The sequence below is a fragment of the Drosophila arizonae genome, chromosome X (genome assembly GCF_054131065.1).
Source record: "Drosophila arizonae isolate 15081-1271.41 chromosome X, UAZ_ARI_1.0, whole genome shotgun sequence".
NCBI lineage: Eukaryota > Metazoa > Arthropoda > Insecta > Diptera > Drosophilidae > Drosophila > Drosophila arizonae.
The window spans coordinates 9,104,914-9,124,020 of record NC_142927.1 but is presented as its reverse complement, the minus strand read 5'-3'; the positions used below and the strand labels follow the sequence as shown (position 1 = coordinate 9,124,020).

Below are 19,107 nucleotides of genomic sequence, written 5' to 3'. Positions count from 1 at the left end.
ATATATATTAACAAGACTCGAGTGATTTATTGGAGATAAACTATATTTTTGTAATATTTACTTATTACTGCTCAAAAATTATTTATAAATGTTTAAATATATCTTAAATCAAATAATATATATTTGTTTTAATTTTTTAATTTTTAATATTCACTAAACAAGTGCTGAGTCTGATTCATCGCATTGGATAGTTTGAGCTGAAGCCCAGTCTTAGCCTCTATAAGGATTCGAATAACTAACGACAAATAAATTCGATGTTATATTTTATTAGCCTTTAAACGACATGAATGCGGGTTTGGAAAGGTTTCTCAGCCTATTGTTGGTTGTTTTTTTGTTGTTATTAGTTTAAGATGAATTCATAAGGAAGACTCTATCCTTTAGCTGACATAGAACCAAGAACTAATAATTTGTATGTAAAACTTTTATATATTATATTGTTATGTTTTTACTGTACTATTATATTCTACTTTTAGACAGTATATTTTTATATTTTAGACTTTGTGAATAACACTAAATATAAAAAAAAAAAGAAGGTTGTTCTCTTGAGCCTTTAATATGGACATAAAGAAGCTGTAATGAATTAGTGATTAGTTCATATAGAAATAAATTGATATTGTGTTAAATATTTTTCCTATTCTTACCAATTTGGACATTTTCCACGAGCTGGCAGCTCTTTCAACAGTTTTGCCAACACTCTTCTTCTTCGTTTCTTTCTGGGTTTTTCTTGATGCCAAAGGCTTTTAATTGCTTTTACGCATTGGACTGTTAATTTATTCCTTGATTTTTTGCTTAAAAATTCGACTTTCATGAATCAGTGGACAGTTCTCAAATTGCGGACCATTTGTTCCTTGTTGTTGTTGTTGTTGTTGTTGATGATGCTGCTTATAAAAAACGAGCTTAATGCAGTCGCGCGTTGCAACTGAAATCTGAGCAAATTTCGCATTTTTGGCAGCCTCCAAGCAGGCGACAGACAGAGAACGATCGAGAGCCAGTGAGAGAAAGAGAGAGATAGAGGGAGAGAGACTTTCGGCTGCAGACCGTTGCTTAAAATCGCATAAATTTCATAAAGCTTTTGCCAGGCGAACAAAGAAAATCGTTTGTCATATGATTAATGAAACGCCAAAGCAGCTACGTCCCTCTCCCTCTCTCTCTCTCACCCTCTCCCTCTCTGCTCTCCGTTCTCACTGTCTCTCGCACCCTCTTTCCCTCTCTGTCTCGGGTGACCACCCCCAGCTCATTGCAGCCTGCAGCGTTGTCCCGTCAGGCTTATAAGCCTCATATATATAGTATGGCTGGTGCCAGTCCCGCTGTGCTGCTACGGTTGGTGCTGGCTCCGAGGCTTTTGTATACCCATTGAATAGCGACAGAATAGGGTATAATGAGCATGTGAAGTATGTAAAAGGCGAAGGAAATTAGAGTATATCGATCAAATATATCGATAACATATAAACGGAAGGAGAAAATAAGAGTATATCTATAAGATTATTATACAGTAAAGCTTATCGATCAGATAAGTTGATCATGCTTGATCCTATTAAGCCATGAGTAAGCCAGTTTATATAGTTTTTAGACTCTTGCAACTCAATTTATATATGTATTATATATAAACCGATCAAGTGATAAAAAAACAAAGTCTAAAATATAGAAAACAATCGCTTTTGACGCTTGATATCTCGAGCATAAATCGAAGAGAGTAAATAGGGGTAGTCTCACATTTAAGACTTGATTTTTTAATAGTTTAAGATATCAAGTCCACTCATCTTTCCATCTTCTCGCTGTTGAGAGTTGAATTTTCAAAGACTTTGAGAGTCTCTGAGAGTAGAGGCTAGGTATCTACTAGCCGTGCATGCCCCACCAGTTCACTCTTAGTTACTACCTTCTCGCTTTTGTCACTTGATTAGAGAGTAGTATAACGCATCAGTTCGTCTTTTATTGCCCAGTATTTCAGTCTGGCCCCCATTTTCTAGCTTTTCAGACTTCATTCTAGTCAAGCATAATTCAAATCCTTTAAGCGTTAGACAGCAGGGGTAGCAGTTAGTCGTGCATTATTTACTACCGTCCTCTTCTTCTTGACTTTTTATTACTCTTCTTGAGACATTTTGTCGTGTCACAGCTCACAGTGAGCTATGTGGTTGGTCGGGGTATGCGAGGCAATGCCCGAGGAGGTCGTCTCGTCCTGGCCCCTTTGACCGCAAGCGTGACAGGCATAGCGCCCACTCCTCAGAGCGACAGGGCGTGGTCGAAGCTCACTTCAATTGTGCGAAATTAATTTGCGGTCACTGTGTATGCACACATACTCATGTATATGCAGCATGTGGGCAAACGGGAATGGCAACGGCAAATGGAATGGGTTCCAGGTATTAAAAAAAAAAAAAAAAACAAAACAAAAAAAAGAGAAAAAAATAAGAAACAAAAAATTAACAAAAATTGCAATCGTCATTGGGTCTCGGGCCGTTTGTCGATTGTCGCATTTGTCACACAATTTGTTGAAAATTTGTTGTTGTCGAAAGTCGATGCGACGCGTCGGTTCAATGAATTTCTTTGTACATTTTTGTGTTATTGCCTGACCTTGAACATGATTTCATTTGTTGCTTTCGTGTCTTGCATCGCGTCGCAATTGCTGTTGCTGCTGTTGCTGCTCCTGCTGGACTGCCTCTTCGCCAGCAGCTGTTAACATTACGTTTATTTCATTTGACCAGCGCTTGAATGCATCAGGCTCATCATTTTGAAACTTTGCTGCGAATACCCTAACCAAAGGAGAGCCTAATGCTTTTTATAGCATGCACACCATGCTAAATTATAGCATGCATATACACACCTATTTAGATGTATTTACTCATGGCTTATTCGTAAACGTTTTACAGGCAACATATGCAATTTTTCAAATTGGTCAATAGTTAGCATTACTCGATTAGGCAATATAAACTTAATTCAAGCTCCAGTCAGATTTGTCTTCAGTTTCTGTTTGGGATAGTATTCGTAAACGTTGGCATGAAATATAGTCTCAATCATGCTGCCTAGAAGAGGCAGCAGCTTTATTCAATGTACTTCTTTCTTAAATTGTTAATTTTTGCATTCTTCTTTGTGTGACATTCGTAAATGTAAACGCTAACTCTTGGAAATGGAGAAGCAGGGGCAGTAGCTTTATTTAAGCCTATTTTTTTTTTTTATTACATTCTGAATTTTTTTTAGTTATTTTTAGAGTTTCTCTTGTGTTTCATAAACGTTTTACAGGCAGCAACAAAACTTTGTATAAGTAGAATCAGCTGACATTAAATAAAATAAAATGCAGCCAGTAAAACGTTTATAAACATCAAAATTAAGAAGTAACTAATAAAATATATTAATATAATATGATAGTATAAAATATATGAATATAAAATTGGATGGTGAACCGAATGAAAATTATAATAATGTATTAATTTATTATTAATTAATTTATTTTTTAATTAATTAATTTATTTTTTTTTTTTACTTTTTGTTAATATTAGTAAACGTTTTACTGGCTTTGTTAGTTAAATACATTTCCCTTCAGCTTTAGTTTTCGTAAATGTTTCTACAGAAATTGCATATATTTCACTTTGCAGAGCATTTCGCATTCAACTCCCTGTCTCTCTCTCGTTTGAGCACTGGCGCAGTGCATGTCTTTAAAATACAAATTGCAACTGCTGCACAAAAATTGTAACAATCAGCGCAGCAATCCAAATGAAAAAAAAAAACAAGGCAAAAAAAAAAAAAAAAAAGAAACTGCCAAAAAAAGCAGCAGAAGAAGAGTTTGTAAATTGGCTAAATGCCAGGCTAAATGAAATGTGCAGCAGAATTCAGAATTTTGGCTTGGGCTCGGGCACAGCTGCCGCCGTGTGTTGCACCTTGCAATGCTTCAGCTTCTTACTCCTTTGCTTCAGCTCGTGCATCAATTGCTTTTTTTCGTGCTGCGTACAGAACGCCCCACAAACAATCACTTACAAGCTGCTAAATTGCATAATCATCGCAATGCAATCAGTTGGCTGTTTGCTGTTTGCTGTTGGCCATTGGCTTTGCTGCCTGCTGCCTTTTGGTAATTGTTGCCATTATTTGCTCAAAGAATGACACACACGCACATACACACATGCAATTGGGCGAGCACAGGCAGCTGCACAGAGATAAGAAATCATAAAGCACAAAATTTGCCCCATTCAGATTCCCTTCGGCTGCCGCTTTCTCATCTGTTCGCTGGGCCTGTTCGCGCCAGCCTCATCTGGGGTCTTATCTCTGGCAGTTAAAAGCCTCCGCTGTTGTCTCTCGCTTGCTTTGTTTCAATGCCTCAGTCTCAGTCCCCAGTCCTTTGATTTGTTTTGCCTTCGCCTGCCTGTAAAGTACAACTTCATCATTTGTTTTTGGTTTTTGCACTTTGCTGCTGCTGCAGCTCCTGCTGCTCCTGCTGCTCCTCCTGCCACTTCTAGCCTCTCTCGTCCTCTCCACCTTCGCCTCCTCACACTTAGCACACTCAGATCTTAAGCCCAATCTCATCTGCCACATCCTTAAGCTTCAAGCTTCGGTCTCATCCTTGATCGTTGCCTCCTTCCATGCCCCCACCGCGGCGCAATTTGCAAAGCAAACAAAAGCCAAATCATGAAATGAAATGCAATCAAAATGCCTCCAACAGACTGCCTATCCACCTCTCGGGACTACCTCTCGCGCACCCCTCCACCCACCTCTCACTCTCTCTCCCTCACTCAATCGAGCAATTTTTTTTTGTGGATTTTTCGCGCGTTGCTCTTTAATTTATTTGCACTGGCCAATGCCACACCCCATTAGTTGATTTTCGGTCAGTTTGTTGAGAGGGGGACGAGGGGCGAGCGGTGGGATGGGGCAGCTGACAAGAGGTGGGCGCACATTAAGTGCATCTGTGTGTTTTTTTTATGCGCGTTGCCAGCAAGTTGGCTGTGCCCCCCAGCCACGATAAGCAGTTGGCTAACATTTGCCGTGAGTTTCCATGTGTGTGTGTGTGTGTGTGTGCAGCGCGTAGTCTTTTATTAAATTTATGTGCGGCAGCCGTGCGCCAAGAAATTTGCTCTTAAAAATACCCTGTAAGTGAGTGGCGTGAGCGAGAGAGAGGTGGGGCGTGGAAGCTACAAAATTTGCTTAAAGCACTAATAGCAGAAAATTTGCACTATGTACGTCGTATCGTCGTGCGATATTACGCTGTTGATGAAGTTACTATGGGATTTCTCGACAGTGTTGAGGAAAATAGTGTTGGAAAAAACTGCAAGTTCGTGTTAATCGATTTATTTAGTATTTTAGAGACAATTAGGAGAGAGACAACTATAGCTGTTGCTAAACGTGGTACCGATTGTCGCTGTGTGAGAGCGAGATGGCCAGCTATGTCCTTCGCACAGAGTCGCTAGGATTTCGATCAACCAGAATATGCGACCAGAAATAGAGGTCTTGAAAATTAAGGAGAGAAATGACAATTGGTCATAAACTATTGAACAAGGAAGACCTTTTGAGAATTAATTGAGAGACAGCGGCAAATCTTTGGTAAGTACAATAACGTAAAGCCACGACATCCAATGATTTATTTTTTTTTCTAGTAAGAAAAGCGGACTAATAGCTCGAGGCTAATAATTTTTGCGATAGATTCATGTAAGTGTTTTATTTATTTTATAGTATTCTGATTTACACCTTTTATCAGAACTTGACAATTATTTGTTTGCCTATAAGTTATGCTTAAATTGTATACAACATTTTTCATCAATATTTTGAGGTCAATATTTATAAAACAAAAATACTTAAAATATATTTAAAATAAATTAAAACGGACAATTTTTTTTTTTTTTTTTTTTTTTTTGTTGAAAGGAAACCCAAATCAGTTTAATAAAAGTCGTAAAAAAAATAATATAATGAAATAAAAAAATAAAATAAAAATAAAAATCACAAAAAGAGATTTTAAATTTATCCAATATTTTGTATTTTGAATTTGATCATTATTAAGATTTATTCTTTTATCAATATATCTAAAAAATTACTTAGAATTACAAAAAAATTAAAACAGACTAAATATTTTTTTTTAATTTTTAAATTAAAATATATTTAAAATAAATTAAAACGGATTTTTTTTTTTTTTTTTTTTTTTTTTTTTTTTTTGAAGGGAAACCCAAATCAGTTTAGTAAAAATCTTACACACGAAAAAAAAAATAAAATAAAAAAAAAAAAGAAAATTGTATAATGAAATAAATAAAAAAATAAATAAATAAAATAAATAAATAAATAAATTTTAAATTTATTTAATGCTTTGTAAATTTATCAAATATTTTTATTATGAATTTTATCATTATTAAAATTTTTGATATACATTGCAAATTGCTTTTTTAATATGCAGCCAACTTTATCAAATATTGTTCCATCACTATAATGTGCATGAAAGCTGAAGCTTTACATAATTGACAAATACATTTGAATATTGTTATAAAATGGGTTTAGGTTAGAGTCAAGCACAGGGTATATGCCAAGTCAAGCATTGTGTAACTTGAGGTAATTTTTACAAGTTGTTCAGTTTTTGTATTTTGTGGCCAAATGGCATGAAAGCGAATTTGATTTGAAAATTGCTGCATGCAGTTGGCGATTCTGGCATTCTCGCTGTCTTCAGTGCCTGGCGAGTCTGTGGATCGTCTCTGTGGCTGCAGCGGGCAACGCCCGCCCCATCTTTGTGGCTTAACATCCATGTTGATTGACTGCCCAAGTGCGGCCAGCGGCGTCAAGCGACAGCTAACGGTGCGCCTTTTTGGCTTCTAAAGCGAATGTGAGCGAGCGATCATTTAAAATGCATAAAACTCATTTCGTTGATTAATTGCCATGTGTTGTCGTCTTCTATCGCAGCGGCTTTGATCCAGCTTACCAGCACCAGCCCCTGCCCCTGCCCCTGCTCCAGCACCAGCCCCAGCATCCCCAGCAGCAGCAACTGCAGCTGCAGTTTCATTTTCTCCTATTTAATATCCTAGATGCATGTCGATAAATTGTATTGATTTTGATAAATCTACATTGTGAGCGGGTATATTAGCTAGCTAGAGTAGTATGAGATGACTGGAGAGATTTATGTATATGTGTATATTTATGTATATCTGTATAATCTGTCTAAGCTCTATAGCTGGCTTAAGACTTTACCTTACTTAATTAGCAAAGTAATGTAAATTAACGTAAAGTAACGTAATGTGATATAAAGTATTGTAACGTAACGTGACGTAATGTAGATATAATAGATCTCTCTCAATGATATACAGCTTCTGGTTAATTCTTTGCTCTCTCTCTCTCCATCTCTCTCCCCCCCCCCCCCCTCTCTCTCTCTCTCACTCTCTCTATGCAATTTGTTTGAGGGTATTCGAAATTCGTCTTTTTCCCCATTTGTGGCAACAACTAATTTAAATTGGCTGCTGCCTTACGGTACATCGTGGTCTTAGGGTGTCGTGTGTGAGTGGCTCAAATGTAATGCAAATTAACTTAATTGAAAATTAATGTAAATATTTATGCATACTTCGTGTTGCAGTCAACTTGATTCTATGCAAGAGAGAGAGAGAGAGAGGGAGAGGTAGAGGTAGAGCTAGTGAAATAAATGGACTTTAATTTTCGGTAGCCAACTCGTGCCGCGATAAGGCTGTGCCAGCAGCCAAGACAGATGTGCTTTTAAATGATGCACCGCTTCAAATGAATAAATATATATTTATGTAAATATATACATATATACATACATATACAATTATATACATATATATGTGCGATAACCGGAGCGGACTGATCAAAAAAACGAAATAATACTAATAAATGAATAAAACACAATTCCAAATGATCGGCGCTTTGTTTCTAACGTCTATTTGTTTATTTATTTGTTAGTTCAAATTTTTTTTTCTCATTTTTTTTTTTTTTTTTTGTGTTTTCATTTAATGAGCCGATGCAGATGTGTAAATTTTAGTTCATTTGCATTCGCGTCGAGCGTGTAACGCGACGCATTTAGATATCGTACAGCCTCGGACTCAGCCTCCCCAAATGGGGCCTGCCACATGCATTATTGATGATGACTCAACACACGCACTCGAGCGCCTATCGAGCGTCGCCTAATTGAATTGAGAGGCGAGAGTGCGTTCCAGCAGGCCTTCCAGGTAGCTCCAGCTAAACACAAAGAGTCTTTGCTTAGTTTCTATGTGATTGATTTATTGGAAGCTTTATATTGTTGTAAAAATGCCTGTTACAGTCAGCAGAAGCACAGTGACGTCAATTTCGTAAAGTATCGTAGCAATAACGTGAAGTTTGGTAGCAATGTAGAGTCACGTGTAGTAACGTAGCGTGGAGTTTCCTGTAAGTAACGTAAAGCATCATAGCGTTCCGTTGATGTGGGAAAGGGTAAAATAGAGTAACGTATAAGAAGCGTAAAGTAATTTTGAGTTGCGAAAACTTACTTGAAGTAACGTTAATATATGTAACAAATAACGTAACGTCGCGCAGGGTACGTTACCGTACCGTAACGTATCATATTGCTCTGTAACGTATCGTAATGTAACGTGCCGTACCTTAACGTAACATACCGTAACGTAATTTATCGTGGCGTAACGTAATGAAACCGTGGTATACCGTAACGCAACGTAACATAGCGTAACGTAACGTAACGAGATATTACAGTGCATGTCGTAACGTAAATAGTGCGTGCCGCAGCATAACGTAACGTAGCGTAGCGTAACGTAGCTCAACGCACAGCAACTTTATGTAACGTTACACAAAGTAATGTAACGTAGCCTAACATAGAGTAACGTAACGTAGTATAACGTAATGTAAGCTAAAGTAACGTCAGCTCGTCTTATCAGTCTAATGCAATAAAAGAGTCTGTTGTATGAGCTTCATATTTATAGAATACCTCAAAACCTATTAGATATAATCCACTTGTGATGTTTTGGGGGTCATTAATTGTGGTAATGTTGTGCTGTTCTAAGGGATGATGAAGTTTATTAAATTATAACACAATTATTTTATTATTTTATTTTATTTGATTTGATTCCATTATTTTATTTGATTAAGCTCATATGATATTATTATGTTAAGATGTGTGGGCGTGTAATGTGACGCGCTATAGCTTTAAGAGTAAGATCACGATTCTTATTATTATTATATTATTATCGATAGTATCGATTAAGAATAAGCGTGGTGCCAGATCGCCACAACTTTATCTAATTTTGGTAAGCTATCCAGCTATTCTATGGAGCGTATGCAGAGCTTTTCAATGATATGCCCAAAAATATTTGTAAAGGTCCGAACTATTGCCACAGCATCAATGTACGTTAAGAGATATTAGCTAACTATTCACGTCCACTTTGTGTTCTTATACAAAAGATGTGCACACAGTCACACAACCGCGCACTCACACACACACACAACTTATTTTGTCGTGCATAATCTACCTTCCGCAATACACCTTTTTTTCCGTGTCTTGCTTTGCCCCTTTATTGTACATCTTTTGTGCTAACAGCTTCATATAGCAAAACAAATGACTTAAGACACAAACTAGCTGCAATTGACCCCCAAAAAGCAGCACTTAACGGTAACTCGCTATCTCACTGGCTTGCTGACTGGCTGTTTATGTGTATGTGTGTGTGTGTGTGACCTTCAGCAAACAAAATTCACTTATATATTTTTGTTTATTTTTTCAACAACAACAACAACAACAGCAACAGCAACAATTTTCACACACAACTCCGAAGTGCTGCCAAGTGCGTTTGTCCATTTACATAATTGTCACACGGACTGTTGCCGCTTGATGTCTGTGCCATTAACTAACTGCAGCGACTGTTGCTAGTGACAGCAGCAGCAACAACAACAATAGCAGCAGCAGTATTTCAATTTGCTTTGCTGTTGTGTTGTTGCTCTTCAAAATGTAATTAACCTCAAGCTGGATCGTTTTTTTTTTTTCTCTTTTTCGTTTCGACCTTTTTTTGCGTCATTTTAAGAACTGCGACGACTACTTCAAGTAATTAAGCAAAGCTAAAAGTTCATGTTAATTGTCCAGCACGACAAAACTACAGCAGGTACACACACATTCATGCAGCACACACACACGCACAACAATTATGCCCCGAAAAGGTCAAAGACTAAAAGAATTGTCAAGCGTGGACAGGCCAGGGCCTGATATGAGTACCAGGGGCAAGGCAAAAAAAAAAAAAGACAGAATAGAGTGCTTCGTTAAATGTATTGTGGGGAGTGGGGACTGTGAAGAGGGGGGGGGGGGGAGTTCAAAGAGAGGGTACCGGAGGGAGTCTACAATCTGAAGTTGAGTCATTGAGTCGGGCCGCTTTTGCTGGTTTGTTGGGTTCTGTCGCACGGCGGAAGCAACGAACGACAAATTTTTATTTTATTTTTTTTTCGTTTGCTTTGTTATTGCGCTACCCAATCTGGCTCCTCCCCTCTGACTCTTTCTCTCTCTCTTTCTTTCCTTCTCTCTATCTAGCGCTCTTTTTCTATAGCACACTTGCTTGCTCTCACCAGTTTTTATTTTATTATTATTTTAGCAAAATGCCGTTAGTTTTGTGCGAACACGCGGTGTGAATGATACTTTAATTACATGAGCACAACAAAAACAACAGCAATAAAGTCAGAGGGAGAGAGAGCGAGAGAGAATAAGAACTTGAATTATAATGAAAATTAAACATGCACAGATTTTAGCTAAGTGGTCAGAGGGAGAGAGAGATAGAGAGAGAGATGAACGCAAAGAAATTGAGAGGAAGAGAGAGAGTGAAAGAGAGGAAGTAAGTATAGAAGGTTCTCTAGATTCTTCTGTCGACAACGTAAACAAAACAGAGATTAAAACTACAAATTTCAATTGAGTACATTTTAAAAGTACACTAAAAAAACGCAAAGGAAATTTCGATTTAGTTTAAAGATATCTTAAGTTCGTAGATGGTCAGAGGTTAAAACTATATTAGACAAGAGATGAAAAGACTATGGAGCAAGCAAGTGATTCCGTTTATTGAGTAATATGCAAATGAATAAAAATGATGTGAAAAATCTTTTGAAGAGAGGTCCATTAAAAAATATTGTGTAATGATAGTGGGATAGGTTTAATATATAAATATTATATAAGATTATAGTTTTTGAAAACTTGTTTATTTTTTTTTAAATTTCATTCTATTTTAGTTCATATCAGTCATTTCTTAGCCGTGCATAAAAATGAAAATAATTGCTGAATTATTTCGAAGAATCTTCAAGAGATGTCAAAAAGAGCTAGATCTGGCAACACTGGCAGCGAATCGCAATTAAATTTCATGTGCCTTTTGAGACTCCATAGCTTCCTACAATTAAAAAAAAAAAAAAACAGTTCCTTAGTAGTCTAGCCATACTTCAGTTAAGAGACAATTATATGGCATATATATATGTATAAATTTTATTATCATAAAAGGCATTTCCAAGATTTGTGTGCAGTCTGGCAGCTCTTAAGCTGTCCGGCCATCCTGAAAATTGAACGGTTCTAGGAGTAAAAAGGACAGCGAATCTTGATTAGGCTTATGATGAAGCCCTTTATTTGCAAGCAGTGCCGTGCAATGCTCGAATAAGTGAGAGAATAGATTTAAAACATTCGGTTATTGTAACGGTCGTGTTTCGATTTTGATTATAGCGCGGCAGCCTCCCAAACATGCTGATGTTCCAATTAGAGCGACACGCACCGCACACAGATTTAGCTTATCTCATCGCGTTTGTCGTGCCTTTGCACATTGTGATGCAGCTGCTGTCGCAGTTGGCCGTCGTAGAATTTGAGTCCGGCAAAGTGTTCGATGTCACGGATATTGGACATGAATGCGCTCAATTCTAGATTGCCCTCGATTTCGGTATTGGGAACAACATAACCCTCCATATAGGGTAGATACTCCTGACCCTTGCACTCGGCAATTATCACTTTGAAGAAGTGCGTCGGCACGGCCACCGTATTCATGCCAATCACCTGATGTCTGATTGCCCAATTGCGGAAGGTGATGCGCTGTGGCATAAAGAGTGGACCCGTATAAACATATACCGAGCCACATTTGACAGCCAGCTCCCGTACGTAGTCCTCCAGGCGTGACCATACTCGCGATTTTAGCCCTTGACTCACTGGCGCTATATTTGGCATTATGAACGTCTCAATATATTTCTGCTCATCGTAGCAATAGTTCTCCGGCGACGCCAAATGACCGGCCACCCAATCGGTATTCTTATAGTCGCGGTAAGCGGCACGAAAGATAATCGGGATTTGGGAATCAATTAGATAATCTGTTGGTATTTCCATATTATCCGAATCGGGGCTGTTTAGACATTCGCTCTCCAGATGCTCGCATACCCAGTGAGCGATCCGATTGCGTCTATCATAAGATAGCACAAAATTACGATAAACATGTATATCGTCCAGACCGGGAAACCCGTATTTCATCAGGGTTGCCACATGGGTGGGTTCCGGCTCCGCCACCGGCTCATTGCCCAATGAGAAGGTGAAGAACATGGTCTAAATGGGCAATTCAAGCAGTTTTAAATGATGTATGATATGATGATCCAATGATCAACTTCTTACCAATGATCAACAACTTACCACAGTGTTAATGTTGAGCTGAAACCATTTAATATAGTTGGCAAATACGGAATCTGCTAGCGCAGAGTCTACTGATCTTCTCTGAATTGAATAATCTCCGCTCGGCCAGTCAGGTGGTGTATCATCAAAAGAATCGATGGAGTCGTTGTCGACCGCTTGAAGTGGTTGAACGACCAATCTCAACTGACCCCATCAGTCGTCGATCATTATCTATTAGGATATATTCGGGTATGATTTGCATATACTACTTACTGCTTGATAGATTCGCTGACGACTCTGATAGATATATGGATCGTTTTCCATTGTCGATTGCAGATTGCGATAGGAGCTATCCTGTTGTATGACTGCGCCGGCAAAGAACCCCAACAAGCCGGTCAGTACAGCCAGCGATAAGGGCAGTGTTAATGGCAGCATTACCAATTAGTGCTATGACATCAACATACGGAACGGATTGGCTCAAGACTGCGTTGGGAGGCTGCAGAGTGCAACAAGTTTTCCAAAATTGTACTATAGAAATGCTCTGTGCAAACCCCCTTAAGTAGTTACGTCATTTTTAATATAACTTTTTAATCTTCATTTCTAGCATATCGAAATGAAACAAAAATCAAATGCAACTAAGTATAACATAGCAAAAATTTGATTTGAAATATTTCGTATGTGGACGATATTTAAAGCTAAAATTAATATTATTTGTGAAAATATCTATTTGGTTAAAGTTCTCTACGAACTCTGAAATTATCAATGAAAAGAATTTAAAATTTTCATGTGTGAACTCTACTTAAGCCAGGAAACTAAATTATTATTAGAGCCATAAGAAACTTATATCTAACCTGGTAGAGTCCTCTAAGGACTCAGAAACTATTGGAGCTAGAAAAAAAAAATTAAATGGGCATATTACTTTTATCAAGTCAAGTTGTCTGAAATTATTTGAAATAATAATATACGTGTAACATTTAAATATAATATTATACAAATTCTATTCTATGAAACTCAGTAATAATATCATCTATAGCCAGTACTTAAACTACAAAGTTATGTGTAGACATTCAAGCAAATTTTTGCATTTAGCTTTAGAATTTAGTAAATATGAATTGCAAAATATTATACTATATAGTATGGTGCAATTAAGACCTTAAGTTAGCAGCTAGGCGTTTTCCAGCTATGCTCTAATGCCAGACTTTATTTACGAGCAAAACCAACAGCAATATTCGTGGCCCGCCCCGTTGGGCAAACCTTCCCCATTGACCCTCACCCAAATTGTGAGAGCCGCTCAGCCCTGGCACGCAAAACTATCGCAGCAGACGCTAGTCTAACTGCCCATTTAACAACAGTAATGCATATGTATGCATGGATGTACAGACATTTATTAATATGCGACTGCAATGAAACAAAATATATATCTCTGTACTATACATATATATATATATATATATATAAATATATATATAAATAGAAATATGTAGAAGTATATACGTTGGTTGCCCAACAACCGCCATCAGCCATGAGAAGCACGAGAATTTCGCATAAATTTATTTTTCAGACAGAGTCAAAGAAGAAGCTAAATAAAAACAAGTGCGCGCTACAAAGTTAATGCGCTGCGCGTTAGGAACTTTGAAAAGACCTCTTAATACACTCGCTGGCTGCCCAAGCGTACAGAATTTATGTGAGCTTTGCAAACATTTTGAGTGCCCAGCAACGACCCCTTAGCTGATAGCTATCTAAATATACGTTTATGAAATGCTGAAATACGCTTCTGCTTGCTAAAGTTCATGTTAAAGTTAACATTAACATGCATTTTAGTTAACTCTTAAAAGTGAGAACTTGAATTGATAAAGAAAACGTAATTTCAAGTTCATCTAGAGTATTAAATAATGTTACGTAGGAGAAAAATTCATCTAGAGTATAAAATAGTGTTAGGTAAGAGAAGAAGCTTTGAATGAGCAACTGAATGTCCATGTTAAAGTTAACTTTAGCATGGTGGGAACTGTGCTTAGGATACTCTATATGCTCGAATTAAAAAAAAGTAAATTAAGGTATTTTAATTACCCTTTAAATTAAATAGTAATAATTAAAGAAAGAGAAAGCTTTTTACAACAGCGTTGCCACGCATTTAGATCAGATCATTTGGCATTTTATTAAAGTTAAATAATATATAATCCATTCCATACTTATAATATATAAAATAATCAAACCTTTAGGGGGAAACACTGAATTCAATGCATTCATATTTGACATACAAAATGCTTTTTTCGAAAGTTTACGAATCAAACAGAATTGATGGATCTACACAGCAGATGTTTAGCAAGGTGGCAACTCTTCCAGTTGAACATTTAAAGGTTAGAAAGATAAAGACTGAAAAAGAAAGCAAATTCATATTAATTTTGCATGTTAATGTGTATGTTAAACTCAATTATGTCTTCTTTTCGCAGGGTATTGCCTGATCTGCTGGCAACGCTGAGTTCAGATTCAGATTTTGACAGTAACTAGAGTGATTTGAATTGCGAAAGGGTATTTGAGCTTTGTTAATAAATCGTAGAAATCATATACTCAGTGTGATTTTCGTGTGAGAATAACCGCAATTGTGGTAAGCCACAGATGAATTAGGCGGAAGCTGCAGTAAGCGACAAAAAAAAAAAAACCTAAACAAAATTTAAACTAGAACCCACAAAAAAAGAGAAGTATAAAGAAAACAAGAAGAAGAAGACGCTTTTAAAACTCGAACAAAAGAGCTCGAAACCAGCTGTAAATAGTCGTCAAAGTATTTTTGTGACGTTTTATTGTTTCCGATAAAGAAACCAAGTTATGAACTATGATGCGAATTGATGGCACAACCACAGATCGAAAGATCACTAGAGAGTCGAACAACAACAACAACAACAGCAAGAAAAGCTGAAGAAGCGGAGGAAGATATATAACGAGGCAGTTGCCCCAAACCGGTGACAAGTCGTAAAAGCGAACAAACCGACAACAAGTGGCAAAACTCATTTGACTTCCGAACTTTCAAACATCGATATTCGTTGTTGTTGTTGTTGTTGTTGGTGTTGTTGTAGTTTTGTAGCTCCCATAGCCATTATCATTATTCATCCCGGCTAGCCCACACCCTGTATTCTGTATTTGATAATGAGCTAAGGCGACAAATTATGTGCATGCCATATAAGCTTAGCTCTCGATCGATTGAATTGGCATTTCGATAGATTGGAAAGAACATAACAAACAAAAGCAACAGGGGGGCCCACGTTCCGAGTTCCGAATTGCATATGCGTAGGCATATCGTCCATATACATACATATGCATTTGATCACGCCCAAGGATTGTATTTAGCTGTGATCAATGCAACACGCTGGCTGGGTGGCATACGATGACAGTGGGCCGTAAGCCGATAAACTCTAAATGCTGTTTTGTTCAACAGTTGAGCTGTTAATGGAACCTCTTCGCCTCCACAAAACTCAAATGAGCTAAACGAGAGCTACCAACAGAAAAGACTGCCTAACGTATGAATTACTCTGATTGCATACAAATGGGGATCGAAAATTATTAATGAGCTGCATATGGAGCACTTTTTGATGAGCTCTGTTTAATCTAGATTTCACTTTACTTTAACCTTAACTAACTGTGAATTATAAGGCGTTTATTCTTACTCCTTGCAGTACATTATTTTTCTTCGATCGGTAGCCTACGCGATTTATTAGCCACTATTTGCCTTATAGAATATTGTAAAAAGCCCATATGGATCGATCTATGCTCATTCTCGATTAAATAAGCAGAAACCCCCAATGAATCGACAGATCCTGGCTGATATACTTTGCGTCCGTTCATTTTCTTCCGCAATACGGCTTTTACTTATATTCTACAACATATTACTTATTAAACACTTTGTTTCACAAATGGAAAAAAATTTCGAACAAAGTAGGTTTCGAAATGTGAAAAGTTCGCTGAGCCCTAGAGCCTAAAATATTTCATCAGTATACACATCTCTCTCGAGCAATAAATAGTAAAAAAAACTTCTAAAATTCTTAAAAATAAATATATTTTAAACATTAGTAAAAATTTAGAAATATATTTTATATTCGTAGACTCAAAAAACTAAACATGAAATTGCGTAGCGGTCGCGAAATTTTTCCCGAAGATGATTCAGCCGATGCTGCTAACGGTGAGTCGCGTAACGGTAATCGTTCGAGACGTCGCATTTCTCGCGCTGCCAGGGGAGCCGATGCCAATGGATCGACCAACTCCGATGCCCGTACTGAGCGCGCGCAATCGACTGCCGCCATTCGTTATCGTAATCGCAATCGAAATCGCAATACACCCATGGCCTCTGAACAGGTACAGTATAGGGGTATGAATTCCAAAAAGATATGTGAATCTTACTGTCATTCCAGCGATCTGTGCCCAACATCGGGACTGAGAATTCAACTAATGCGGCTCTCGCAGAGCTGAGCCAACTGACTGCTTCGATTCTTGGACACAGTCTTCAGATGCCACCTTTGCCGCCGATGCCGCGCGTGCCCCCACCACCTACCATTCAAGCCCCAGACGGAACGCTGTCGACCAAATTCTTCATACCCTTCGTACGTCAGTATTTGACTCAAAACGTGAATAATAACACTCACATTACCAGCAACATCCCCGAAATGCTTAACCTTTTCGTTGAGAATCCTGAATCTCAAGTCAAATCGGAAGATCTAGTCCATGATGAAGATGATATGATGGTCGATGAGGAGATTAAAGAGGACGAGGGAGGTGATGATGATGATGATGATGAGGATGATGAGGATGATGACGACGATATGGATGACGAGGATGATGACGACGATATGGTTGATGATGACGATGAAGACGGAAAAGGCGATGGGGATGATGATGATGATGATGATGACGATATGGATGATGAAGACGGAAAAGGCGATGGGGATGATGATGACGATGATGATGATGACGACGATGGTGACGATGATGACAATGATGACGAGGAAGACGATGAAGATGATGACGAAGATGATGATAATGTCGACATTGATGACTATGTAGCATCACTTCTTAGGTTTATATTTGGCGGGAATAATTAACATAGTTCAATAGGCACATGTATATATATATATATATATATATATATATATATATATGCATATATGCAGGGGATGATTAGTTTTCGGATCTCGCAGTGTTAGTTTTTGGGAACTTCTGAGGCTTAGTTTATAAATTGATAGTTTAAGTTGTTTCTTCTTGTTATTCGTCGATCAACACATTTCGATTTTGGCATTATTTCGGTTCTAATGTGTGTGAATATGTTATATATATGAAATCTTAATCGTGATATATTGTGATGTACAATCGAATCGAAAATATATATATTCGTAGTGAGGCAACATACAAATGTGTTCGTTCATTACTCTATGATCGGAATGTTGGGTTGTAGTGGGAATAGTTAGATGAAACTCGAATAAAACTGAGATACATCTCAACTATGAAAGACTAAACGATATTGCCTGAGCAAACTTTTTTGTGAAACTTATCAAGATTAGATGAAATTATTGCATGAAACTGAGTGATAGAGCGTTAAATAAAAGAACTTCACATTTGCGAATTCAAGATCGAAACTGAATTGAACTGTTTATTGCTTAAGATGCTAGCTCTTATATACCTAACAGACTCTTAAAACTACTTTCAGTCACTGGAAGGGTGCATTTTCCCATAAAAACAAGTGCACAGATGTTTAGTCATGTGTCCTTTTTTTATATCGTTGGGCTCAAGCTCACGTTACATTTATATTAGCCCCTGCATTGGTCGTTGCAGCTAATGTATGGTATATTTATTACTTAGGGTCGGATAACGCGAAAGTTACCGACTATTGTCTATATCTTGATGTATGTGACATGATCGTGCTTGAGCACTGGGTGATAAAACTCTTTTATGTCGTCTGATGAAGCTGATGAAACTATCCGATAACTCGAACTGATGAAACTGCTTGGTGCATCGGATTGGTGAAACTCTCTGATGAAGTTGCCTTATTATAGAAAACTGATCAGGCTGATGAAAATATCTGATGTCTTGAAAAACCGGCCGATGAAACTGTCTCATAGTACTAATGAAGCTTGTTTCATGAAACTGCTTGATGAAGCTGTCTCATACAATTGATGAGACTGATGAAAAAACAAGTAAGAAGACTCTAGTCGAGACTGCTCGACTAGGAGATACGCTGAACCCTCTAAGCTGATATTCTAATCATTCTGCACTTCTTTTATGCACACATACATACACATGCATCCACACGCACGCATAAGCCTACGCTCTGCTAACTGCGCAGTAAGCAGCGACTGCGGTTGGGCAGCGCTGCAGTGTGGACAATATTATGAGAATTTATTTGTCGAATAATTTAATTTGTAGACATACGATCTTAATGAAACTTTTAGAGCGTAATAATATGGTTAAAATGTGTGTACATTTCAAAGCACAAGTCTCTAGTACTTGAAATGCGTTTTTTACAAATTGGGGGCGAAGGGGGCGTGGTATCCAAAATCTGTAAATTACAAAAT

General features: G+C 37.6%; 2 protein-coding genes across 4 annotated transcripts in view; one reads left to right on the top strand and one right to left on the bottom strand.

The window, feature by feature from the left end:
* The window catches only part of LOC149267861 (uncharacterized), a 77,910-nt gene extending 59,962 nt beyond the window's left edge, over positions 1-17,948 (top strand). The window contains exons 3-6 of one of the 3 annotated variants that reach the window (XM_089473762.1): positions 5,276-5,520; positions 5,574-5,625; positions 16,648-16,897; positions 16,954-17,948. In XM_089473762.1, the coding sequence (XP_089329888.1) occupies positions 16,664-16,897; positions 16,954-17,640 (921 nt within the window). In that variant the 5' untranslated portion in view covers positions 5,276-5,520; positions 5,574-5,625; positions 16,648-16,663 and the 3' untranslated portion in view covers positions 17,641-17,948. Of the gene's footprint in view, positions 1-5,275; positions 5,521-5,573; positions 5,626-16,534; positions 16,898-16,953 lie in introns of those variants that run through there. The other 2 variants (XM_089473763.1, XM_089473761.1) reach the window with 2 other exon arrangements.
* On the bottom strand, positions 11,506-13,174 carry Tengl4 (Testis EndoG-Like 4). Its single transcript, XM_018014426.2, has 3 exons — positions 12,827-13,174; positions 12,575-12,757; positions 11,506-12,490 (listed from the first exon to the last, which is right to left on the bottom strand). The coding sequence occupies exons 1-3, from the start codon at positions 12,986-12,988 to the stop codon at positions 11,690-11,692; spliced, it is 1,146 nt and encodes a 381-aa protein (XP_017869915.1). The 5' UTR covers positions 12,989-13,174; the 3' UTR covers positions 11,506-11,689.
* Positions 17,949-19,107: the final 1,159 nt, after the last annotated feature.